The 27,861-nt window shown below is 35.6% G+C and overlaps 1 protein-coding gene across 1 annotated transcript in view; it reads left to right on the top strand.

Annotated features, from left to right (window-relative positions):
• The window catches only part of ATRNL1 (attractin like 1), a 578,692-nt gene that overhangs the window by 454,611 nt on the left and 96,220 nt on the right, over nucleotides 1–27,861 (top strand). The window contains exon 22 of the mRNA XM_036736548.1: nucleotides 1,190–1,242. Coding sequence (XP_036592443.1) covers nucleotides 1,190–1,242 — 53 coding nt within the window. The remainder of the gene's footprint in view (nucleotides 1–1,189; nucleotides 1,243–27,861) is intronic.

Here is a 27,861-nt window from a genome sequence, read left to right as displayed (position 1 = left end):
AGAAATGAGGCCTTTATCAGAGAAACTTGCTATAAAATTTCCCCCATTTTCAGTTTTCCTTTTAATTTTTGCTGCATTTGTTTTGTTTGTGCAAAAGCTTTTTAATTTCATATAATCAAAATTATCAATTTAACTTTCTGTGATACTCTCTGTCTCTTTTTTGGCCATCAATTCTTCCCTTATCCATAGATCTGATAGGTAGAATTTTCTATGCTGTCCTAATTAACTTATGATATCATCCTTTTACATCTAAATCATGTACCCATTTTGACATTATCTTGGTATATGGTGTGAAATGTATGTCTATACCTAGTTTCTACCAAACTGTTTTCCAGTTTTTTTTTTGTCAAATCATTTCCACATTGCTTGGATCTTTGGGTTTATCAAACACTAGATTACTATGGTCATTTACTATTGTGTATTGTATGCCTCATCTATTCCACTTACCTCTCACTCTATCTCTTAGCTAGTGCCAGATTATTTTGATGATTATAGATTTTTAATATAGTTTGAAATCTTCTATGGCTAGGCTGCATACCTTCACATTTTTTATTGATTTCCTTTGTGTTCTTGACCTTTTGTCTTCCAGATAAATTTTATTACTTTTTCTGTCTCTATGAAATATCTTTTGGTAGTGTGATTGGTATGGCATTGAATAAGTAAATTAACACAGGTGGACTTGTCATTTTTATTTTATTAGCTCAGCCTATCCACGAGCACTTTGTAGCTCTTGAATTGTTTAGATCTGTCTTTATTTGCATGGAAAATGTATTATAATTGTGTTCACACAGTCCTTGGGTTTGTCTTGGCAGGTAGACTCCCAAGTATTTTATATTGGAATTATTATTTCTTAACAATTTTTAGGTTATCAGAGCTCTGAGCTATCAAAAGAAAATATGGAAAAGACTCAGGAAACAAACAATAATTTATTTCTAAGAAGAGTTCACCTCTTTAAAAGCCTAACAGCAAAAAATCTAAGGCCCTTCTACATGGAGCTTGAAGTAAAAGGATTTTGAAGCTGAGGCAGAAATTTTATATTTTTTGTTACTTGAGTTGTGTTCTACCTTTAAAATATCTACTTTTTTTTGGAATTTCTCACTGTAGCATTCCAATACTTTTTTCACTTGAATAACATAAAAATTCTTTTAAGTTATTGCTTAATAATGATTGAGATTTTATATTTTGGCAGATGTGATTCTGAAAATCGTTATGTTGGTAACCCACTCAGAGGAACATGTTATTGTAAGTAGTTGCATCTTTTATTTTTATTACTTCTTAATATGTTTTACATTATTAGTTAATCTGATACATTCTAGTTTTATTAACTTTAAAAAAAAACTTTGAGGTCTTGGTGCTATAATTCCTATGTCAAAGTACTCTTCTCTTTTTCCTTAAACCAATACTTGAACTCCTGCTTTAAAGTCTAGGCTAACATATAGATACATACATACATACATATATACATACATAAAATTTTCTTCCTGCTCACAAGACTATGCAAGAGTGGGCCTATGTTCTTAGCATAGGACCCAATAAAGTAGTATAATAAACATAGTTAGATTTCAGCATAACATCTCTTATTGAGGTTTATTCTTGGACCAAGAGGTTTTTCAAAAGTGACATATTTTGGAGTTAATTGAAAATACCTAGAGAAGTCAAGCTTTTCAAACATTAGTTTGAGAGTATGAATATAAATTGCAGTTGTAGAAAAAGGCACATGAAAGTAATTATATTTTTATTTTTTTATTTTTTAATTGAATTTTATTTTACTGGAACACAAATACAAAATAAAGAAAAGTAACAAAAACATATCATAAACTTAAATATTGAAACAAATATAAAGTAAAAAGAAAAAAATCATGTCATGTGCATAGCAGAACATAGGAGAAGATTCAGAATATTTAACAATAAATTTTCATTTCAAGAAAGCTTGTATGATAAATAGTACACCTTGTGTTGAGAATTGTCCATCTTTGCTTTGCTTCCTTGTGTTTTCTTTTGTTCTCTGCTGTGCACTTTTTAACTTTGTTCTTTTTTCCCCTCTCCCTACCCCCCAGAAGGCTACAATATAATTTAGATATTTCTTGATATATACATACACACAGATATATACATACACTTATACATATATACATGTGTATATAGACATATACTTTCCCAAACATAATCTACTCCTGATCTTTGTTTTTTTATTTGTACATATCTTTTGTTTCCTATCCTTCCTGCCTCCTCTACTTTACTTCTACCTGCTATATCATCTTCCTATTACTTGCCCACCCACCTCCTCCAGCAATCACTCTGCCCTCCTATTACTTGCTTTTCCCCTTCTAAGGATCCCTCCCATATCCCCCCGAGCAATTATATTTTTAGATCTGAGACACTTCAAAAGAAAAAAAAAATTGCTGCACTCTCTCCTTTATTGAGTAAAAACTATAAATTTGTCTGAAACAAATTGTATTATATTCCAGATAGCCTTTCACCATTAAGTCTCTAATACTATTAGTTTTCTGTCAGATTTTTAAGCTATTTTAAATTATTATATTTTTTGTCTGATAGATAACAGGTTTAGCAATTTTAAGTTGTAGCTTACTATGGCATTTACCCAGCCTCCATAACTGTTAGACTGGGTTATAAATGAATTAAATAAACGAAGCTCTTCCTTTTGTAGTAAATTTAAGTCCACTGACTTAATTATATTCCCTTTAATTCAATGAAAATTTATTAAGTACCTACTTTGAACATTATACTGGAAAAGCTGCTTATTCTGTTTACTCAAGGAGCCTATAGTCTAGTCTGCAAACAAGGAAAAGTTAACCAAGGAGGAGAGCCAATCAGTCAGTCAACAAGCAGTGATTAAGACCCTCTTTGTGCCAGATACTGTGCTAGGTAGAAGATACAAAGACAGAAATAAAACAGTCCCTGATCTTGAGGAGCTCACGTTCTACTGAAGAAGACAACATGTATGTGTGTGTGTGTGTGTGTGTGTATGTATATATAAATACATATACATACACACAAGCATATGTATGTATGTATGTATATATGTATATATGTATTCATATAGTGAATAAAGATAGGATACTGGACCTGTAACTTCATTGATGTAAGGAACTTACACATGGGTAAATTCATTGTACCAAGCAAGATAGCACCTTATTTAAACTTATTGTTTTGAGAGTTGCCTGCAGCGTTGAGAAGTTAAATCACTTTCCTAGAGTCACATAGCAAGTGTGTGTGAGAGAGGGAAGACTTAAAACCAAGTTGCTTTGACTCCAAGGCCAGGGCTCTATCCACAACACCACACTGTCCTGGGCATATGGTATATACAGACTAAATACAAAATGTATTATGTAAATACAAAAGAAATACAAATGATTTTATAAGGCAGAGGTGAGGAGGGAGTCCATTCTGGTCATGGGAGGAAGGCCAATGCAAAGACAAGGAGAAGGGAAATGGAGTGTCATATGAGAGGAATAGTAAGACGAGCCATTGTAGATGACCTATGGAGTGTAGGGAGAGGAATAAATATATCATGAACCTGGAAAGAAAGGTTAAGCTAGGTTTCTAATGGCTCTGAAGGCTAAAAAAAAGAGTTTATATTTTATCTGAGAGGTAATAGTGAGCCACTAGAGTTGATTGAGTAAAAGAGTGACACAGTCAAATATGTGGTAAGGAAAATCCTTTTGATAACTGTATAGACTGGATTCTAGTGAAAAGAAGCCCAAGGCAGGGATGCTAATTAGGAACCCATTGCAGTAATAGAGGTGATTACCAGTGAACTAATATAGTTTTGTAAATTAAGAGAAGACAGATAAGAGGTGTTGTAGAGGAAGAAATAATGAAACCTGGCCACTGAATGTATGCGGTAGAGAATGATGAGTCAAATATAACACCTAGGTTATATTTCTAGGAGACTGACAGGATAATGGTTCATAAGAAGGATGAGTTTGGAATGAAAAAGAATTATTTCTGTTTTGATCATTGAGTTTGAGATGTGTCTAGGGTTTGTAGTTTTAAATGTTCAATAGACATTTGTGGAATCAGGGAAGAGTTTCAAGCTGGATATATGGAATTGTGAATCATCTGGAAATAGATGATGCTTGAACCCATGAGAGCTAATTATTTCACTTAGAGATTATTGAAAGAAAATAGGAGGCCCAGGATAGAGTAATAGCAGGGGATGCCTACAGTTAGGGTATATGAAAGATAGGTTGGATCCAGATTATAGAGATCCGTAAATGTCAGGCTTAAGTGTTTGTTTTAACATAAAAGAGAAACCTAGGAAGTAGGAGAGGAAAGCCAAAGACATTGGACGATGGAATTTTGGCAGTGGAAAGGATGAGAAAGAATGAAGTAAAGATTTGATTATGAGAGGGGAAGGGTTTTCTTGTTACTCCTACTCACCTCCCTCAGAGGGAACTGATTTTTTTTGGAGTGGAGGGGGAATTGAAATCCCCCCAAATAATGGACTTTTCTGGAATTTTGAGAATTGAAGCAATTCTTTTTACTCACTTCTTAGATTGTAAAGGGCAATTGACTCCCCAAATATGGGGGGCATAGAGCAGAGGGGGTAGTGTACCTGGCAGAGTGAGGCACAGACCCCTCTGAAGAAAAGTAAACATTGAGGAGAAGAACTGAATTTGGGAAGAATAATGCTGTAAACACTTCCCCCAGAGGTGGGGAGTAGACAGGTAGAAAAGGAAGGAGCACATTGAGGTAGGAATAAAACAAGTCAGCAGGTATTTGGAGATGATAGAATAGAAAGTCAGCACCCCCAAAAGACTTTTATGCAACGGAACACTCCATTTCCTCTCTTCTCCCCAAACACCCACTGAGTGAACTCTCAATTAAGATTATATCACCTTGTTCACTCCTCCAACAAGGTAAGCCAAAGAGGGAGACCAAAGAGCTCTAGACCTTTCCCCTTGTTACCCTTTTAGTTCAGGGCACCTAGTATGAACAAAAGTCCTTAAGTTGAGTTTCTGGGGTGGAGACATATTCTGCCTCTTGAAGGAAAGAAATCTTGGGATGGAGAGGCAGAGAGTATGTTATTGAGGTAACAGTTCATAAAGAACAAAGAACATAGGGCAGAGAGCTCAACACCCTCAAAGGGGAGAAAAAGACAATGCTATCAGAAAATGCAAATATCAGAGGAAAAGGGAGATGAGGAAAGAATGTGGGTAGAGTTGAGAAAACTGAGGTCCTTTAGATCTCTACCTCTCTCTCCTTACCATGATCCTCCTCTTCATCAATAATGGAATTCTGGTACTGCTGTCCCTGAGAAATGAGATTATTTATGTTGCTCGAACTCCATGCAAAATGAAGTGAGCAGAAACTTTATTTATTTGTTTTTAACATTAAGTGTTTAAGTTTTTGGTTCCCAATTCTATCCCTTCCTCCAGCACCCCCACTACTTATTGAGAAGCCAACCAATATGATACCCATTATATATGTGAAGTCATACAAAATATAGTTCCACATTAATCATGTTGGAAAAAAAACAAAAAAACTGGGAAAATATACTTTGATCTAAAATCAGACTTCATTAGTTCTCTCCCTGGAGGTAGATAGCATTTTTCATCATAAGTCCTTTGGAATTGTTATAGATCATTGTGTTGATCAGAATAGCTAAGTCTTTCTTTCACAGTTGATCATCATTACCATATTGCTGTTACTGTGTAAAACGTTTTCCTCGTTCTTCCCACTTCACTTGGCATCAGTCCATTTAAATCTTTCCAGATTTTCCATCTTCCTTTAACAAGAACTTATGCTCTACCTCTTAGAACTTGGGCTCTGATAGTTGAGCTTTTGTCTTTTTTTGCCTAAACCAGGCCTCACTATCACTTGGATATTTCTAAAGTATACTCCACCTGATGTACTCCCTCTCCCTTTTCTAATTTTTCTGCATGTGTCGTCATTCTGCAATAGAATGTAAGATCCTTGAAGGCAGGTACTATATTAGGTTTATTTGTTTCCCCAGCAGTTAGTACCATGCCTTTCACATAGTAAGAGTTTAATAAATACTATATTATCATCCAGCAAAGGATGGGAAAGAATAATCAGAAAGGAGAACGAAGAGAGAACAATGTCACAAAAACACTTAATGGAGAAAGAATCCAAAAGCAGAAGGTGCTCAGCAGTGTCAAATGATGCCAACAAGATTCAAGACAGATGGGAACTGAGGGGGAATATCTCATTTTCAATTCAGACATCAATGGAGGGAGCAGTTTTAGTTGAGTGATGAGGTTAGAAGCCAAATCTCAAAGGGTTTAGTAGTGAGAGAGAGGAAGTAGAGACAACACTTATAAATAGCTTCTCCTTATCCTCAAAGGCACTTCCCATCCCCACATTCTTTTCCTGAATTTGGCTGAAAAAGAGAAGAGAAACATAAGATCATAATGTGAAGGAAGGATAGGTTCTAGTGAAGTGTTTTGTTTTTGCTCTAAGGATTGGGGGAGAATGGGCATGTTTACATGTAGAAGAGAAGAACCAGCAAATAGGGAGAGTTCCAATATTGGGGTAATGTCATGATTTAGGAAGCAGTCTGTAGAAGAAGATGAAGAGGCATCATGTCAATGCACAATATCATAGGAGAAGTTGGACCAAAAGGAGTAAGAGATGAAGTATGGCTTCTAGCTTACTTCAGAAAGTACTTTTGGAGGACATGGTATCTTATGTGGACTTTAAAGAAAGAGAAGGTAGTCAGTAGGTGAAGATAGTGGGGGCATCTGTTCTAGGCATGGGTAATAGAATATGCAAATTCATGTATGATAGAGAAGGCAGGGCAAGATTAGGGAACTAGTATAATTTAGCTAGGTGGTGGGTACAAGGATAATAGTGTGAAACAAAGCTCACAAGGTTTGTTGGGATCAGATTATGAAGGGACATGAAAATTTATTGAGTTAACATTTTTTCCCATAAGCAGTGGGGAACCACTGAGAGACTCTATGAGCAGAAGAATGAAGTGAATAGATTAATGAATTAAGAAGATTACTTGGGCAGGTGGCTGAAGATTGGAATGCAGCAGGGGAAACACCAGAGGCAAGAAGACTGATTAAGCTAGTACACTATTTTAGTTGAAACACTCTGAATTATGTTTTAAAGTACAAATGTAGATGGGAATGAAGGGGATAGGTTTATAGCTATCATACTCATCTTTTGGTAAAAGTTATGTAGGTTTTTGAGTAAACCTTCCTCAAAACACCCTGACCCAAAATTCTGGAAAAGATAAGAGCTAGTCCCACTTTGTTTCATGAGCAAATTGTGCAAGTTACATAAAATAATTGGTGAAAGTCTATTAACTATTCATGTTACATGGACTTGTAAAAACCATAGACCGTGCTTTGAATAGTGTTGATGTCCTAAAGCCATTGAGAGAAACAAAAGACAAAGAGGATTTTTCTTTAGATTGAAAAAATTACTTAATAAAGGACTTATTTTAAATTTTCAGATGAAGCAACAAAAATTATCTATAGCCACATTAAAAAATGTTCTAACTCACTATTGATTGGAGAAATGTGAATGAAAATAATTCTAAGGTACTACCTCATACCTATTTGATTGGCTAATGGGACAGAAAAGTTAAATAATAAATGTTGGAGGGGAAGTGGGAAAAATGAGACATCAATGCAATGTTGGTAGAGTTGTGAACTGATTCAACAACTCTGTAGAGCAATTTGGAACTATGCCCAAAGGGCTATAAAACTAAGCAATACCATTGCTCATTGACCTAGCAATACCATTACTATGTCTGTATCCCAAAAGAGATTAAAAAACAAAAAGTGAAAGGACCATATATACAAAAATATTTGTAGCACCTGTTTTCTGGTGGCAAAGAATTGGATATTGAGGGGATTCCTGTAAATTGGGGGGTGGCTGAACAAATTGTGGTATGTGATTGCGATAGAACACTATTTTGCTATAAAAAATGAAGAGCAGGATGCTCTCATAAAAAATCTGGAAAGACTTATATGATCTGATATGAAGTGAAATGTACTGTGTACAAAGTGAAAGGAATATTGTACCATGATCAGCTGTAAATAACAGCTATTATCAGCAATACGATAATGCAAGACAACTCTGAAGGACTTATGATTGAAAAATGCTATCCATCCACAGAGAAAGAATTGATGGTGTCTGAATAGAGATTGAAGCATACTTTTTACTTTATTTTTCTTGAGTTTTTTTTGTCTGTTTTCTTTCACAACATGTCTAATATAGAAATGTTTTTTTATGACTACACAGCTATAACCTATATCAAATTGCTTGCCTTCTCAATGAGAGGAGTGGGAAAGGAGAAAAAGAGAGAATTTGGAACTTAAAGTTTTTAAAAATAAATGTTAAAAATTGTTTTTATATGTAATTGGGGATAAATAAAATACTCAATCAGTTAAAAAATTAGTGTTAAGAAGAAGAATGACATGAAATATATAAAAAAGAAAGGGCTTGTTTACGTTTTGATTCACTAATTAATTTTGTAGAAAAGCAGCCCAATTATGCAACCCAAGAATAATACAGCTACACATGTTTCATTTCAACTTTATTGAAAAAGGAGCAAATAAAAAAGCTTCAAGGGATCTCAGTTTATTTTATTAAAAAAGTTCTAATTTGGTTACTGTGGTCAGCAAAAGTTCTAGGTCAACTGTATCAGTCAGTATCTATGTGGCCCAATTCACTTCACTTCATTTCCCTTCGAGAAGTATGTATTAAGTCTGACTACATTTAAGATGCTGTACGAAGTACTGGAAAGTCAGAAACAGAAACAGAAGAACCCTCCCCGCCTCCCGTATGCACAGTTTCTGCCTCAAAGATTTTATGTTGCAAGGGGAGATACAACCCATAAATAGATAAGTAAATATAACATAATTTGAGGATGTAATAAGGGACATGAACTGAGACTTTTAGAATTCTAAGGCTTCTTTGAGGAATATTTGAGAAGGTAATATGCTCTGGACATTAGGGACAACCTGTGCAAAAGACTGGAGGCAGCAGATGGAATGCTAGATCTCTAGAACCTCAGGTGGGGCATTTTGGTAGGAATGTAACTTTTATGAACACAAGTAGTAGAAAATAAGTTTACAAAGTTAGAAAGTTGGAATGATATTATAAAGGATTTTAAGTACCAACTGGAAAGTTTGTATATTATCCTAGAGAACAGAGAACACCCTGACCCAAAATTCTTGAAAAGTTAAGAACTAGTCCCACTTTGTTTCATGAGAAAATTGTGCAAGCTACGTAGAATAATTGGTGAAAGTCTATTAACTATTCATATTACATGGACTTGTAAAAACCATAGACAGTGCTTTGAATAGTGTTGATGTCCTAAAGCCATTGAGAGAAACAAAAGACAAAGAGGATTTTTCTTTAGAGTGAAAAAATTACTTAGTAAAGGACTTATTTAAATTTTCAGATGAAGTAACCAAAGCTATCTATAGCCACATTAAAAAATGCTGTAACTCACTATTGATTGGAGAAATGTGAATGAAAATAATTCTAAGGTACTACCTCATCCTATTTGATTGGCTAATGGGACAGAAAAGCCAAATGATAAATGTTGGAGAATGGAGAATCACTGAAGATTTTGAACAATGATGGAGTAAGACTTGTGTTTTAAGAGTATATTATTTTCTGAGGTATATGTGGAATGGATTGAAGCAGAAGAAGATCTGAGGCAGAAGATTAATCAGAAGGCTATTATAATAGTCTGTGTTTGAAACAAGATATGAAACCTTGAATTAAGTTTGTGACCATGTTAGTGGGCAAAAGGGGATGGATCTGTGGTGGTGGCCAAGAACTGGAAATTGAGAGGATGCCCACCAATTGGGTATTGGCTGAACAAGTTGTGTTATATGAATGTAATGTAATACTATTGTGTTATATGAAATGATGGACAGACAGACTTCAGAAAAAACTTGGAAAGACCTATATGAACTGATGCTGAGTGAAGTGAGCAGAACCAGGAGAACATTGTACACAGTAACAGCCACAGTGTGCAATGACTGACTGATAGACTTAGCTCTTTCCAGCAATTCAAGGACCTGAAACAATTTTAAAGACTCATCATGGAAAATGCCATCCATATCCAGACAAAGAACTATGGAATCTGAATACAGTGAGAAGCAGACTATTTACTTTTTTTGTTTTTTTTCTTTCTAGTTGTTCCATTCATTCTAATTCAACATGACTAATGTGAAAATATGTTTAATAGGAGTATACATACATACATATATATATGTATGTATATATATATATATATTTACATGTAAAGCCTATATCAGATTGCATGTTGTCTTGGGGAGGAGGGAGGAGAGGGAGAGGGAGAAAATTTAAAACTTATGTAAGTGAATGTTGAAAACTAAAAATAAATTCATTAACTTATTAAAATAAATAAAAGGGAAAAATTCACAAGAGGTATAGGCAAGATGGCACAGTAGAGGCAGCAACCTCGCCACACTCTTGCAACATTTCCCTTCAAACAACTTTCAAATAACATGTCAAATCAAATTCTGGAGTGGCGCATCCTACAAAAAGTTGTGGTGAAATATTTTTTCAGATCAAGAAAATTTCACAGATTTGTGACACAGGAGGGGAGCTGGCCTGGAACACATGCAGCAACAACACAAGTAGTATACAGCTACAGCCACTTTAGTAGCTCTCAGCACAGAAATGGGAAGGAAATCAGAAAACTAGTCAGAAAGAGCTAATATGGCACTGGTTTCAGTACAAGGCACCCTATATACAGTTCTGTGTTGTAGTCCCAGGGAGAACTCCCAGAGAAGTTCTAGTGTTTGCAGTTACAGGAGAGAAAGGGCCCCTCTTGGGTAAAGACCAGGGCATAGACCCAGAGATCAGTGAGCAGACCTCTCCCTGGATCATATTGCTTTGGAATCACCAAAAACATTCAGGTCCCAGACCTGGTTCTAAAAATAGCATTCGGAAAAAGCTTAAAGATTGGCTCAGTGTCTTCCAACCACTAGGTGAGCAAAACCCAAACTTTAACATGAAGTCTAAAGTCAAGAAATAGTCTGGAAATGTGAGCAAACAAAAAAAAAGAATATGATCATAAAAATCTACAATGAGACAAGAAATACCAAGACACAAACTCAGGAGAAAACAATTTGAAAAGAGCTATAATCAAAGTCTCAAAGGAAAAAAAAATAGGCCCAATAAGAATTCCTGGAAGAACTAAAGAAAGAGATACCAGTGGAAGAGGAAAAATTGGGAAAAGAAATGTTATGAAGAAAATTATGAAAAGAGAATTAACAACTTGATGAAGGAGGCATAAAAATGCTGAAGCAAATAAACCTTGAAAAATGGAATTTGCCAAATGAAAAAAGAGGCACAAAAATACATCGAAGAAAATAACTCCTTAAAAGCAGAATTAGACAAATCAAAAAAGAGGTACAAAGGTTCACTGAAGAAAATAATTTCTTAAAAATTAGAATTCAATCAGTGGAAACTAATGACTCCATGGGACATAAAGGAACAATAAAACAAAGTCAAAAGAATGCAAAAATGGAAGAAAATGTGAAAGATCTCATTGGAAAAAGAACTAACAAACATAGTAGATTGAAGAAAGAGAATTTAAGGATTGTTGTATTACCTGAAAGCCATGATTAAAAAAAGCCTTCCCATCATATTTCAAGCCATCATCAAGGAAAACTGCCAGAAAGAAACCATTAAAATTTCATGGAGCCATAGTCAAGATCACAAAAGATTTAGCAACTTTCATGTTAAAGGAACAGAGGCCTTGGAATATGATATTTCAGAAGGCAAATGGGGTAGAGTTACAGCCAAAAATAACTTACCTAGCAAAATTGAGTATATTCTTCAGAGTAAAAAATGGACACTTATGAACTAGAGAACTTTTAAGCATTCCTGATTAAAATATGAGAGATGAATAGAAAATTTGGCATTCAGACATGACTCAAGAAAAGCATAAAAAGGTAAACAGGGAAGAGAAATCACAAGGGATTCAGTAAGGTTAAACTATTTATGTTCCTGTATGTGGGAAGAGGATACTTTTAACTCCTAAGAACTTTATCATTATTAGAGCAGTTAGAAGGAGTGTACATTGGGTGCATGGGTGTGAGTTAACTGTGATGGGATGATCAAAAAATGAAGGGATGAAAAAGAGGGGTGCATTAGGAGAAGGGGGAAGAGAGAGAGGAAGAGTGGGGGAAATTATCTTACATAAAAGAAGCATGTAATGCAAAGATTTTATGGTGGAGGGAGAATTGAAGGGGCAGGCAACACTTAAAGCTCACTCTCATCAGAATTGATTAAAAAAGGGGAGAATATGTTCTATGTGTACACACACACACACACACACACTCAGTTCTGTATAGACATATATCTTACCAAACGTAGAAAGGAAAAGGGGTAAGAGAAAAGGGGGATAATAAGAAGGAGGGCAACTTAATGGAGGCAGTGTTAGAAATTTTCTAATCAACTTTTGAAGAGGGAAAGAATAAAAAGATATAGAGAAGGTTAAACAGAAGAAAATAGGATGGAGAGAAATGTATAGTAATCAGAACTGTTAATTTGAATGGAATGAACATACTCATAAAATGGAAGCAGATAGAATGGATTAGATACGAAAATCAACAATATGTTGTTTAAAAGAAAGGTACTTGAAATGGAAAGACACATACAGAGTTTAAAAGAGGGACTGGGGTAGAATCTATTATGCTTCAGCTAAAGTAGAAAAAATAGTCAGGGGCAACAATCATTATCTCAAAGAAGGCTAAAGCAAAAATGGACCTTATCAAAAAAGACAATCAGGGAAACTATATTTTACTAAAAAGGTACCATAGACAATGAAGAGATATTAATGCTAAACATATGTTCCTTAAATGGTATGGAATCCAAATTCTTAAAGAAAAAGTTAAGTGAGTTATAGGAACAAATAGACTATAACTAAACTGGTAGGGAACCTCAACTTTCCCCTTTCAAAACTAGATGACTAGCTATAAAATAAACAGGAAGGAAGTTAAGGAGATGAACAGAATTTTAGAAAAGTTAAATATGATAGACCTCTGGAGAAAAATTAATGGAAATAGGAAGAAGTATGCCTTTTTCTGAGCTGCATGTGGCACCTTCACAAAAATTGACCATGTTTTGGAGCATAAAAATCTCATAGATAACAGAAAATTAAATAACAACTATTAATCTAAATAAATAATCTAATTTTAAAGAATGAGAGGGTCAAAGAACAGATCATAGAAACAACAAACAATTTTATTAAAGGGAATGCTAACAATGAGACAACATATTAAAATTTGTGGGATTTAGCCAAAGCAGTACTTATGAGAAAAACTGTTATCTATAAAGGCTTACTTGAAAAATAAAGAGAAAAAGCAGATAATGAATTTTGCATTCAATTAAAAAAACTAGAAAAAGAACAAATTAAAAATCTCTAATTAAACACTAAGATAAAAATCCTGAAAATCAAAGGGGAGATTAAAAATTTTAAATAGAGAAGCCATTGAGCTAATAAATAAAACTAGGTGCTGTTTTACGAAAGAAACAATTAAATAGACAAGCCATTGGTTGATTTGAGTAACAAAAGAAGAAAGTGAAAATACTGTTATAAAAAATTAAACATGTGAATGCACCACCAATGAGGATGAAATGAAAGCAATTGTTAGAAGCTATTCTGCCAATTGTTTGCCAATAAAACAGAAAATCTAAGTGAAATGGATGAATGTTTAGAAAACTAAAAACTGCCCAGATTAACAGAAAGACAGAATACTTAAATAACTCTATCTTAAAAAATAATTTGAACAAGGCATAGAAGAGCTACTTAAGCAAAACTCCCCAGGACCATATAGATTTACAAGTGAAATCTACCAAATGTTTTTTAAAAATTGATTACAATACCATATAAATTATTTGAAAAAATAAGAGTCTTACCCACTTTCTTCTATGACACAAATATGCTTTTGATACTTAAACTAGAGAGGGCAAAAACAGAGAAAGAAAACTGCAGACAAGTTTCCCTAATAAATATTATGAAAAAATTTAAATAAAATACTAGCAAGAAGATTACAGTAATATATCACATAAATCATCCTTTATGATGAGGTAAGATTTATATCAGGAATGCAGGGCTAGTCAATATTAGGAAAACTGATCATATCAATAACAAAAATGACAAAAATCAGAACTGAGCTTTAAGACTATCAGTTTGGTAGCTATGCAGAATATGGATTATGTAGGAGAGAGAAAAGATGTAGGGAGACCAGTTAGGAAGCTATTACAATAGTCCATCCATAGTGGTGATGGATGAAAGTGATACCGAGAACTGATAAGGCTTGGCAACTTAGTGGACTTGGAGGAGGTGGGGAAAGAAAAAGGTAATAAGCATTTGTATGGTGCTTACTATGTGACAGGCCCTGTGCTAAGTGCTTTAACAATATTATCTCATTTGAGGAGTTAAAGAAAGTAAAGAGGTGAAGATAAGGATAGTTGTGACCACTAAAAATAGAGAGTTTAGTAGGGGTGGGGTTAGAGGGAAATGTCACACTCATTTGCTTGCACTTCACCACTGCTCCAACTCACATCTCAACTTCTTGCAATATGGCGCCTACCCCACTATTCAATGAAACATCTTCTAATCTTAAAACCTCATAATTGCTAAATCCAGTACCCTTTTCTCCATCCTTATCCTTTAAAATTTTTAAAATTTTATCCTGGACTTAAGAAATAAAACAAACACTTCCATAACATGGTAGAATAGGAAAAAAAGATGATTATACATGAAACTATGAATCTGTTATATACAAATTGCTATTTCCTTTAAGTATATAATAAAGTTATCATGTAAATTTCTTTTTTTTCTTCCCTCCCCCCACCCTAGAGATGGCTACCATTAGATACAAATCATATGTATATATATGTATATATACATATATATGTCATATATATACACATACATATATCTACATACACATACATATGCATATACACATATGTAATTGTATGTAAAACCATTCCATAATGTATTTATCAGTTCTTTCTCTGGATGCAGATAGTTTCTTACATCATATGTCCTTTGTAGTTAATTTGAGTATTTATAATAAAATTACTTAGTTGTTCAGAGTTGTTCTTAAAACAATATTGCTTTTGCTGTATACAACATCTCTTGGTTCTGCTCATTTCACTCTTCATTATTTTGTGCAAGTATATCCATGTTTTTCTAAGATCACCAAGGTCATAATTTCTTACAGCACAGTAGCATTCCATAAGAATCATATACCAAAACTTGTTCAACCATTCTGCCACTGACAGGCATCCCCACAATTTCCAGTTCTTTGATACCACCAAAAGAGTTGCTATAAATATTTAAGAAAATATAAATTCTTTTCTTTTTTCTCTAATCATCTTGGGAAATAGACCTAGTAGTGTTATTGCTGGGTCAATGGATATAAGCAATTTAATAAACTCTTTGGGCTTTCTTTTGAAGCTATTGACCACCATCTACTCTTGCATAGTCTCTTTTTTCTCTACTTTTGTGACAATGCTATCTGTTCTCTTACATTTCTGATTGCTTCATCTCGGCTTCCTCTGTAGGATCATAGCTGCATCTCCCATATCCTAATGATAGGTTTTCCCCAAGGCTGTGTCTTGAGCCCTTTACTCTGTTTTTTTCCCATACCATCTCTATTGATAGTTTCAGCCATTTCTGTGAATCTAATGATAACTCTGTGGAAAAGATTTCTACTTCTATATCATAACCCACTCTAGTCACTTTCTGAAGACTCATCCCATATCAGCAAAAATCATTCAGGTATATCAATAGATATAGAAAAAGACTTTATTATATACTGTTTAGATGCCAGGCCATGTACTAGTCACTGGAGTTACAGAAACAAAAGATAAAATAGTCCTTGTTTTCAAGAATTTTGGATTCTACTGAGGAAAAACAGCATTTCCTACAAAAGGAAAAATGTGTATGAATTGAATTCAAAGATATTGTTGGCAGAGCAATAACAACCAGGGAAATCAAGCTAGGCCCCATGAAGGAGATGGCATGGGAACTGATAACAGAGGAGAGAGAGAATGTTGTAAACATCAAATAGATCGGTCTGGAAAAACATAATTGTGTCAGATTGTGAAGGGTTTCAGGGAAGTTTGCCCGTATATTAAAAGGAGTAGAGAGCCACTGGAGTTTCTTGAGCAGGTAAATGACATGGTGAGATGGAACTTTTTCCTTCAAGAGATGTAGAGTAGGGAAGAAGAGGATGCTCATAGTGGATATTTTCTTTTTAACCAATAAAGTAGGAGATTCCTTAGAGATAAGGAAAGGTATTGAAGGAGTCTTAAGAAAAGAAAAAAATAGTTTGAAATTGCCATTGTGGAAAGCACAATAGAGAGGAAATCCATCAATGAGCATGTGAATAAGAGAGGAGAAGGATGATGTTGGGGGTAAGAGAAGGTTAGGGTTTGGCAAGGGATGCATGGTGTGCAAGCATGAGGAATTCAAGAAAAATGGCCGTGTTTAATTGAAGTGGTTAAAGATAAGACCAATGTCATATCACAGCACAAGTGATTTGAATCTACTGCTTTCTCTTATGGATTGATGTTCATAATGATAGAGCTAGTATGATATAATGGCTAGAGAAGCCAAGAAGACCTGATACATAATGGCTTTGTGACCTTGGGTAAATAAATTAATGCCCTAGGTAGTTCTTTAAGCTTTTAAATGGAAGAGAAGGTACTGAAGTACATTGACAGAAAGACCCCTCATTTGGAGTTCCCTGGACTAATGAAATCAAAAGTCTTGTCATGATCTTTTCCTGTCATTACCAAGACTTTGAGCTATTTAAATTATTTTCAGTATACTATGATTAAAGAGAGAGGGAAACAATATTATATTTTTAGAAAGAGCCATATAAACCTATGCAAAGTTTTAAAAAGTATGCTACCACTTGAAAGATAACTGTTGATTATCTGGAAAATTTAGACATATAGTTCACAATATCATGGTTGTAGAGCTGAAAGGTGTTAGTTAGTTTGTATCATTTAATTCTTTCATTTTATGGATGAAGAAACTGACAACCAAAGAGGTTAAACAATTTGCACATCACATGAATAATAAGGAGCCTAGACACAATTTGAACTCATGTCCTCTCGCTCCAAGTTCAATATCGTGGCCACTGTACCACTTTGCATTGCAATTCTGGTTGTCAAGATTCCAGATAGCCAGTGTTTTATTCTACGGTTGAGATGTCTGAATAAGTAAAGAAATACTTGAGAGTTTATAAATTGTTGTCTTGAAAGAAAAACAGCTGACACTTGAGTATATGCTCAACATCCAATAAATTAAATTCAGTTTTTACTAAGTGTCTACTATATTCAAAGCTCTCCACATTTTTACATATTTTCCAACATCACTAGCAAGCATTTTCATGTTTATGGACACTAGAAGGGAGATCCAGACTGTGCTCATGGTCTTTATTTTGCCAGCACTGAGCACAGTAACCTTACACAAAATAGGCTCTTACTAAATGCTTATTGATTATTTTACTTTCTTGTCACTATCCTGGGATCAAGGAACTCACTCTGTGATATTTACATCATATTTCATTCATTACCTGCTTGGTATTAAATAACAAGGTACTATAAAAAAGTCTTTATGATTTGGCAGCATTCCCTTTTTAGTACTCTGGCTTCACACACCATTGCACTGATATCAGCACTGCTCACTGTAAACCTGTACAAAAAAACTTATATCTGCATTCTTATCCTTTAGTTGTTCTTTAACAAACATGTCAAGTAAAGCCTTTTTTATTTATGTATGTGTCTACAACTGCCTCTCGAACACCTTGTATTACTGGGTTGTCAGAGTCCATGTAGTCATATTTTGCAATATTAAAATTCAGTGTCTGTGTTGTTAAGTATTAGGTAGTCTGTGGCTTATGGATTCATTTACTTGATATGGAAAGCTTTATGATTTTTTTGTTTGTCTATGGCAGGCATAAGGAAAGAAGTACATATTATTTGAAATGACAACAACAAGCTTTGAGTTTGTGTTCATGAATAGTGATGGAGAAAATTCTATCTCAGATTCCATATTCATTGAGAAAATATCATATGAGAACGTTTCTTTCTGGTACAGTTAACTTTATGCTAGTTCCCCCAACTACAGACTAAGCTTCTTATGGTAGCAGTAAAAGGAACTCCTTTTGAGTTAAAAAAAGGGGGGAGGAGATCTTGTATCAACAATCCAGCTAGCAGCTGCTGTGTGGGTGTAAAACCAACAACACCCAGCACACAGAACACTGTAAACCTGGGTCCTTTGGATCTGCTTTATTAAGGAAAGCAACGTTAAGGGGTTAACAACCTTACTTTAATCCAGCATACAAATATCATTTACTTAGTTCAGGGGAAAAAACCAGCATCCTGAATTACAGACCAAATACAATTCGTAATTATCAACATCTGAGTATTTGGCTGGGGAGCTCATTACAATGGCTGGCCCAGAGTCACTCGCCACTCCTGCTGTGGCTCAGAGCCCTGAGAGAGAACGCTAACCTCTCTTATATGTCCTGTTCAGGGCCCCGAGGACCCTGACCTCACCCAGGCTGGGCATAGAAAAGTTCCCCACCCCCAATATCACATCAGATACAAATCAATAATGCCCAATTGTCTCAGTGCTGAGAAATACAAAACCATCCCACTTTATCTGCCCCATTCAAACAAAGGCCAGAATCATTAAAGGTAAACAGCAAAAAGTTCCACCTTAACTACTATTACAGATCTTTTATCAAGGAAGGAGGAATAGCATATTTTTCATTATAAGAGGTAGACCTGGGACCTAATCACAAATAGTTCCATAAATCTAAGACTTAGAATAGCAATCCATACATTATTATGCTACTTCATATCTCCATTTCGTTTTTCTGTGTTAAGTGGTTCTTCACAAATAAAATTCTAATTCTAAGCTTTAGCACTTTGGGCTAAATATTAAATGAAATTAGTAGAGGCAATGAAATTATTGGAGGCCAGAATTAATTAGACAGTACCTCAAAGTGTATTAGTGTCAACCTTTACCTGAACAAGAATGCCCTCTATAGCTTACATCATAGGTGGTCATTCAACCTTTTCTTGAAGACTTCTAGTAAGGAATAATCCACTACTTTCTGAGGCAGCCCATTCTATTTTTTTTAGCATCTCTAATTGTTTTGTTGTTTTTTGCCCAACATCAAGCCTAAATTTGCCACTTTTTAATTTCTACTTCCACATGGCAATCATCCACATAATGATAGACAGCTATAATTTGCCCTCTACGTCTCCTCTTCTTCAGGATTACCATCCAAGGATTCTTCCGCTCATTTTAATATGACACAAACTTGAGACCCATTACCATTCTGACTGCTTTCTTCTGAATGATCTTTAGCTTATTAATGCCATTTCTAAAATGTAATACCCAGAACTGAACTTGATACTTCAGATGTGATCTTAGTAGCACAGTATAGTGAGACTATCACTTTTTTTTCTTGGATGCCATGTCTCATAAATTTCTCATGTAAATTATACAGATTTGACAAAGCTTAGGAGGAAAGAATTTAGGATAACATCTTTAAGATTCTTGCATCATTGTTATAAGTAGAATGTGTTTGTTCTTAAATAAAAAATCTATCATTAGAGAACCATAAAATGCCTTAAATTGTTGATAACCAAAATTTTAAAGTAAAAACTTCTTTAAATTTTTTTTAAAAAATTCTTTGTTATTTCTTTATTTTTCACATTCATTTAAAATTTATTTTGAGTACGAAATTCTCTCCCTGTTGTCTTTCCATTCATGAAACAGAGAAGAAATGTAATATCAGTTATACAAGTGAAATCTTACAAAATATATTTCCATATTAGCCATGTTGAAAAAAAAAAGAAAAAGAAAGTGAAAAATTGTTCTTCTATTTGCACTTATACTCTATTGATCATTTCTTTGGAGGTGGGTAGCATTTATAATAAGTCCTTGAAAATTGTCTTGGATCACAGCATTGGTCAGAAAAGCCAAATCATTCACAGCTGATCATCCTTACAATATTGCTGTTACTATGAGCAGTCTTCTGGTTCTGATCACCTCACTGTATATCAGCTCATGTGTCTTACCAGATTTTTCTGAAATCTTACTACTCATCATTTCTTATAATGCAATAATATTCTATCACAACCATATACCACAGCTTGTTCAGACGTTCCACAATTGATGGGCATCCCCTTGATTTCTGACTCTTTGCCACCACAAAAAGGGCTATTGTAATATTTTTCAAAAAATAAGTTCTCTTCCCTTTTCTTTGATTTCTATAGACACAGTAGTGGCATTGCTAGATCAAAGGGTATGCACAATTTTATAGGTCTTTGGATATAGTTCCAAATTATACTCCAGAATGGTTGAACTAGTTTGTAACTTCACCAACAGTACATTAGTGTCCCAATTTTTCCACATTCCCCTAACATCTGTCATTTTCCTTTTCTGTCATGTTAGCCAATCTGATAGGTGTGAGATGGTACCTCAGAGTTGTTTCAATTTGCCTTCCTCTAATCAATATTGATTCAGAGCATTTTTGCATATAGCTATAGATTGCTTTTATTGCTTTATCTGAAAACTGCCTGTTCATATCCTTTGACCATTTACCAATTGGGGAATGGCTCATATTTTAATAAATATGCCTCATGTCCCTACACGTGTGAGAAATGAAGTCTTTATCAGAGAAATTTACTGTAAAAATTTCCCTCAGTTTCCTACTTTCCTTCTAATCTTAGCTGCATTGATTTTGTCTGTGCAAACCCTGTTTAATTTACTATAATCAAAATTTTCCATTTTACTTCCCATGGTCCCCTCTATCTCTTATTTGGTCATAGATTTTTCTTTTATCTACAGATATGATAGGTAAAATTTTCCTTTTTCCTTTAATTTGCTTATGATATCACTCTGTATCTAAATCATGTATTCATATTGACCTTATCTTGGTATCTAGTATGAGATTTTATTCCATATCTAGTTTCTGCCAATCTGCTTTCCAGTTTTACCTACAATTTTTATTAAATGTTGAAGTCTTACCCCCAAAACTTGGATCTTTGGGTTTATCAAACACTAGATTACTGTAGTCATTACTACTGTTTATTCTGTATCTAATCTATTCTACTGATCCACCACTCTCTTTATTAGCCAGAACTATTATGTTTTCCTGTTTACTGTTTTGTAATATATTTTAAAATCTGATACTTCAAGGCCACCTTCCTTCTCATTTTTCATCAATTTCCTCGATATTTTTGATGTTTTGTTCTTTGAGATAAAGTTCATTATTATTTTTCTATCTCTGTAAAATAATTTTTTATGTATGACACTGAAAAAGTACATTAATTTGGATATAATTGTCATTTTTATTATATTGGCTCAGCCTACACATTAGTAATTAAGATTTATCCAATTATTTAGATTTCTCTGTTTGAAATGTTTTTTAATTATATGTTCATTTAGTTCCTGGGTTTGTTTTAGCAGGTCGACTCACAAATATTTTATATTATCACAGTAATTCTAAATGGAATTTTTCTTTCTGTCTCTTCCTGCTGGGTTTTATTGGTAGTATGTAGAAATGCTGATTATTTATATGGATTTATTTTATATTTTGCAACTTTGCTAAAGTTGGTAATTGTTTAAGTTAGCTTTTTAGTTGATCTCTGGAATTCTTTCTCATCTGCAAAAAAATGGTAGTTTTGTTTCCTCATTGCCTATTAAAAAACACTAGAAAGCATAGGAATAAACAGAGGTTTCCTTAAAATAAGTAGTATCTGTCTACCACCATGAGCAAGCATTATCTGTAATGAGGATAAGCTAGAAGCCTTCCCAGTTAGACCATGGGTGAAGCAAAGATGTCTGTGCTCTGCTCTTTACCCAGGAATGGACCTTTCTTTTCTGGGGCTGCAAGTACTAGTATTCTTCTTGGCCTTGGAACTGAGATCTAGGGCTGTATGTGGGCAGTGCAACTGGGTCTTGCACCTAGTGCCAGAAAAGGGTCCCTTCTAATCTTTTTCTGACAAGTTATCTGACTCCTTACCATCTCTGGGCTGAAAGTGCCTGAAGCTGCTGCTGCTATGGCATCTGCCTCATAGGTATGATGCAGGTTTTGCTGCAAAGTGCTCTGCACTCTGGTCTGGCCCACATTCCAGTATCACAGACCTTTCCTCTCTTAGGCTGGAAAAATGCCTCACTTTGACTTTTTGTTGTTCAGCTACTCCAGAATTATATTTTGGATGTTATTTTAAAGTTGTCTGAAGGGGAATTTGGGGAGAGTTTTGTTGAGTTACTGTCTCTACTTTTCCATGTTGACTAAGGAATGATAGCCGGTTTTTGAGTGAAGAAATTTTGCGTATAAATGCTTTAGGTAGTAATGAGCTGTATGACTTAAGGAAGTCACTTGACTTGTTTACCTCAGTTTCCTTAACTGTATAATGTGGATGATAAGTAACCATTTTATTATGGTTGTCGTGAGGGTCAAATGAGATATTTACAAAGTGATTGGCATATAATAAGTGTAATATAAAGTGTTAGTTACTACTTTTGTTGTTGTTTATTATTATTAGAGAGCCAGCAGAGATTGGGAAATTTTGATCACATGATTTAAAAGCTGGCTTATTGATCATCTAAAATTAATCATTAATGCCCCATAATTCATAGTGTTATAAGCATTCAACTATCAATATATAGAGTGCAACCAAATTTTGACATAATTTTCCACAAGCCCTTATGACTGACAGTATCAAAGGTCTTCATTAGATCTACAAATATTGTGTACAGACCTCTTTTCTGCTCCTGGAATTTCTCCTGGAGTTGTCAGGCAGCAAACACCATATCAACCATTCCTTGGCCCTTTCTGAAGCCACACTGGCTCTCAGATAGATGACCATCTTCCAGGTGAAGGATCAGGCTATTAAGGAGGATTCTGGCAAGAATCTTGCCAGCAATGACTAAGAGAAAGACCACCCTGTGATTGTTTTTTTTCTATTTTATCATTTTTATTTAATATTTTAGTTTTCAACATTGATTTCAACAAGATTTTGAGTTACAAATTTTCTTCCCATTTCTACTCTCCCCCCATTCCAAGGTGGCATATATTCTAATTGCCTCATTTGCCAGTCAACCCTCCCTTCTGTCACCCCACTCCCCACCCCCATCCCTTTACTTTCTAGTAGGGCAGAATAGATTTCTATACCCCATTCACTATATATCTTATTTCCCAGCTGCATGCAAAAACAACTTTTTCTTTTGAGCATCTGATTTTAAAACTTTGAGCTCCAAATTCTCTCCCCTCTTCCCTTCCCACCCATCCCCCCCTAGGAAGGCAAGCAATTCAATGTAGGTCACACATTTATCATTGTGTAAAACACTTCCACAATACTCGTGTTGTAAAAGGCTAACTATATTTCCTTCCATCCTATCTTGTCCCCCTTTATTCAATTTTCTCCCTTGACCCTGTCCCTTTTCAAAAGTGTTTGCTTTTGATTACCTCCTCCATCTAGATGCCCTCCCTTCTATCATCTCCTCTTTTTTATCCCCTCCCCCTTACTTTCCTGTGGAGTAAGATACCCAATTGAGTGTGTATGTTATTTCCTCCTCAAGTCAAATCTGATGAGAGCAAGATTCACTCATTCCCCCTCACCTGCCCCCTCTTCTCTTCCAACAGAACTGCTTTTTCTTGCCACTTTTATGTGAGATAATTTACCCCATTCTATCTCTCCCTTTCTCCCATCTCAATATATTTGTCTCTCACCCCTTAATTTTATTTCATTTTTTAGATATCATCCCTTCATATTCAACTCACCCTGTGCCCTCTGTCCACAAATATATCTATACCTCTATCTCTATCTCTGTCTCTATCTCTATCTCTATCTCTATCTCTATCTCTATCTCTATCTATCTATCTATCTATCTATCTATATATCTATATATATCTAAATATATATATATATATATATTTCCTTCAACTACCCTAATGCTGAGAAAGGTCTCATGAATTACACACATCATCTTTCCATGTAGGAATGTAAACATAACAGTTCAACTTTAGTAAATCCCTTATGAATTCTCTTTCTTGTTTACCTTTTCATGATTCTCTTAATTCTTGTATTTGAAACTCGAATTTTTTATTCAGCTCTGGAATTTTCATTGGCAAAGCTTGAAAGTCCTATATTTTATTGAAAGTCCATATATTGCCTTGTATCATTATATTCAGTTTTGCTGGATAGGTGATTCTTGGTTTTAATCCTAGCTCCTTTGACCTCTAGAATATCATATTCTAAGCCCTTTGATCCTGTAAAGTAGAAGCTGCTAGATCTTGTGTTATTCTGATTGTGTTTTCACAATATTGAAACTGTTTCTTTCTGGCTGTTTGCAGTATTTTCTCTTTGACCAGGAAACTCTGGAATTTGGTGACAATATTCCTAGGAGTTTTCTTTTTGGGATCTTTTTCAAGAGGCGATAGATGGATTCTTTCAATTTCTATTTTGCCCTGTGGCTCTAGAATATCAGGGCAGTTCTCCTTGATAATTTCTTGAAAGATGATATCTAGGCTCTTTTTTTGATCATGGCTTTCAGGTAGTCCAATAATTTTTAAATTATCTCTCCTGGATCTATTTTCCAGGTCAGTGGTTTTTCCAATGAGATATTTCACATTGTCTTCCATTTTTTCATTCCTCTGGTTCTATTTTATAATATCCTGATTTCTCATAAAGTCACTAGCTTCTACTTGCTCCAATCTAATTTTTAAAGTAGTATTTTCTTCAGTGGTCTTTTGGACCTCCTTTTCCATTTGGCTAATTCTGCCTTTCAAGGCATTCTTCTCCTCATTGGCTTTTTGGAGCTCTTTTGCCATTTGAGTTAGTCTGTTTTTTAAGGTGTTGTTTTCTTCAGTGTATTTTTTCAGTATTTTTTTGGGTCTCCTTTAGCAAGTCATTGACTTGTTTTTCATGGTTTTCTTGCATCCTTCTCATTTCTCTTCCCAATTTTTCCTCTACTTCTCTAACTTGCTTTTCTTCTTCTCTAACTGGCTTTTGATGTAAGTTCTTTGACTTTGTTGACTTCTTCTGGCTGTATGTTTTGATCTTCTTTGTCACCAAAAATGGAATCTAGAGTTTGAGTTTGAGTCTGAGTTTGTTTTCACTGCCTGTTCATGTTCCCAGCCAACTACTTGACCCTTGAGCTTTTTGTCAGGGTATGACTCCTTGTAGAGTAGAGATTACTTTGTCCCAAGCTTTAGGGTCCAAGCACTGCTGTTTTCAGAGCTAATTCTACTCCACCATCACCCCAGGCTCTGTCACAGTAGTGCTCCTCCTCCCCCCAAGAATCACCAACCACGACTGCAATCCAGATCTAAGGCAAGAGAACCTGCCTTTGTGCCCATAAAGAACTCCTTGCACTCCCACTCTGAACCGCTGCTAGATTCCTTCCACCACTTGAGCCAGGGATTCGGGAAGCAGCTGATGCTGGAGCTCTGGGAGAAGCCTCAGGAGCTTCCTGCTGCTGCCACCCCCACCACTGCACCACCTATGCCACCCCCCAGGGCTGGTGGGCATACCACTCTGAACACGATCCCGCAGTTTCTCACTAACCTGCTCTTTGACGTTTGTGGGTTGAGAAGTTCGGTAACTGCCACAGCTCAATGATTTATGGCCCTAAGGCCTGTTCTGGCCAGCTGAATCCCAGTCTGGTCTGTCCTGGCATGGCCCACACTGGGCTGTGCTCCGCTCCCAGCACCATGCAATAGACCCTTCCCAGTGACCATCCAGGCTCTCCTGGCCTGGAGACCTGTTTCCCTCTGCTATTTTGTGGGTTCCACAGCTTTAGAATTTGTTCAGAGCCATTTTGTAGGTATTTGGAGGGATTTGGGGGAGAGCTTGAGCAAGTCCCAGTTTTCCGGCCACCATCTTGGCTCTGCACTCCTCCCCTCCCCCCTCGCCCTGTGATTGTTACAGGACAATCTATTTCCTTTACCTTTATAGAGGTGGACAATGGAGGCATCCTTGAACTCCTAGGGGATAACCTCCTCTTGCCATATAACCTGGAATGTTTTAGTCAGCTTTTATATGAACAATGGACCATCTACCTTGTAAATCTCATCAGGAATAGAATCAACACCAGGTGCTTTGCCACATGAAAGGAACCTAATGGCATTGCAAACCTCTTCTTCAGTTGGAACTTCAGCTAGAGAGGGATTAACTTCAACCTGAGGAAAATAGTCGATGGCCTCTGCATTTGATTGCCCACAGAAGTTCATCAGTATCGTATCTCAATTTCATGATGGTATGCTTGCCTTGGGGTTCCAGATAATGGACAATGCCCTCATGCCTTCTCAGTCCCCAATGGCATAAAACAAGGGTGTGTACTTGCTCCCATGCTTTTTAGCATGATGTTTTCAGCCATGTTGTCAAATGCTTTCAATGAGGATAAACATGGCATCAAGGTCGGCTACCGCATTGATGGTAAATTCTTCAACTTGAAAAGGCTACAAGCCAAGACCAAAGTGGAGGGACCAAGTCATATTGGAGCATGATTTTCTGTTTGCAAATGATCGTGCACTGAATGCAGCCTGTGAACCTGAGATGCAACAAAGTATGGATAAATTCTCTGCTGCTTTTGCTAATTTTGACCTAACAGTTAACACCAAGAAGACACAGGTCCTCCATCAGCCACCTGCACACCCTCCATATGTGGAACTATTGGTTACAGCAAATGGAGAAATTTTGAAAGCTGTGTTTAAGTTCACTTACCTTCGTAGTGTACTTTCTAGGGATTTACACATCGATGATGAGGTTGATACATGCACTACCAGGGCTAGCTCAGGGTTTCAGAGGCTCCAAAGGAAAGTATGTGAGAGAAGAGGTATTAGAGTAACTACCAAACTGGAGGTCTACAGAGTCATTGTACTGACCTCATTGTTGTATGCCTGTGAAACCTGGACAGTATACCAGTGCCATGCCAGGAAACTGGATCATTTCAATTTGAATTGTCTTAGGAAGATTCTGAAGATCACCTGGTAGGATAAGATACCAAACACTGAGGTCCTTTCTTGAACTAAACTGCCAAGCATTCAAACTCTGCTTCAGAGAGCACAACTCCAGTGGGCTGGCCACATTGTTTGAATGCAAAACATTTGCTTGCCTGAAAGACTGTGCAGGTGCTCACAGGGTAGTCAGAAGAAGTGATACCAAGACACTCTTAAGGTCTCTCTTAAGAACTTTGGAATTGATTGTGTGACATGGGAGACACTGGCACGAGACAGCTCAGCATGGTGTGCCCACATCTAACAAGGTGCTGTGCGCTGTGACCAAAGCAGAATTGAGACAGCTCAAATAAATGCAGGATGTACAAATTTAGAGTCCACCCCAAATGTTCATGTGGACTATTTGTGCCCAACCTGTGGTAGAGCCTTCTGAGGTCATATTGATCTGATCAGCCATAGTTGAACAAACTGAAACTTGACTCTAGCATAGTGATGTCACTTTGGTCCTCTTCAAAACAAAGGACAGTAACCAACTAACCAATATATATGCATATAAAAATAATCTAATGTTTATCTACTTTGATTTTTTCAATACCATAAGTCTTTTGCTGTAACAATTTAAATGACAGAATAATAAAACCAAGAAGGTAGAAGAGACAAAAAAGCAAACATATTATTAATGAAGACTATGACAATGAAACAAATATCCTAGCTCAGTATTTCAATTACAAGTTCAAATATTGGTTCACGTAACAAAACTTCATTACAGAAGAATGCATATATGACAGTAGCAACTTTCAACTGGGGTTTACTTCTAATGATCTTGATGTGTGGTGTGTTGTAGTCAGAATAT

Source organism: Trichosurus vulpecula, chromosome 8, assembly GCF_011100635.1.
Source record: "Trichosurus vulpecula isolate mTriVul1 chromosome 8, mTriVul1.pri, whole genome shotgun sequence".
Lineage (NCBI taxonomy): Eukaryota > Metazoa > Chordata > Mammalia > Diprotodontia > Phalangeridae > Trichosurus > Trichosurus vulpecula.
The sequence above is the reverse complement of the archived record's forward strand: the minus strand, read 5'-3'. Positions and strand labels throughout refer to the sequence as shown.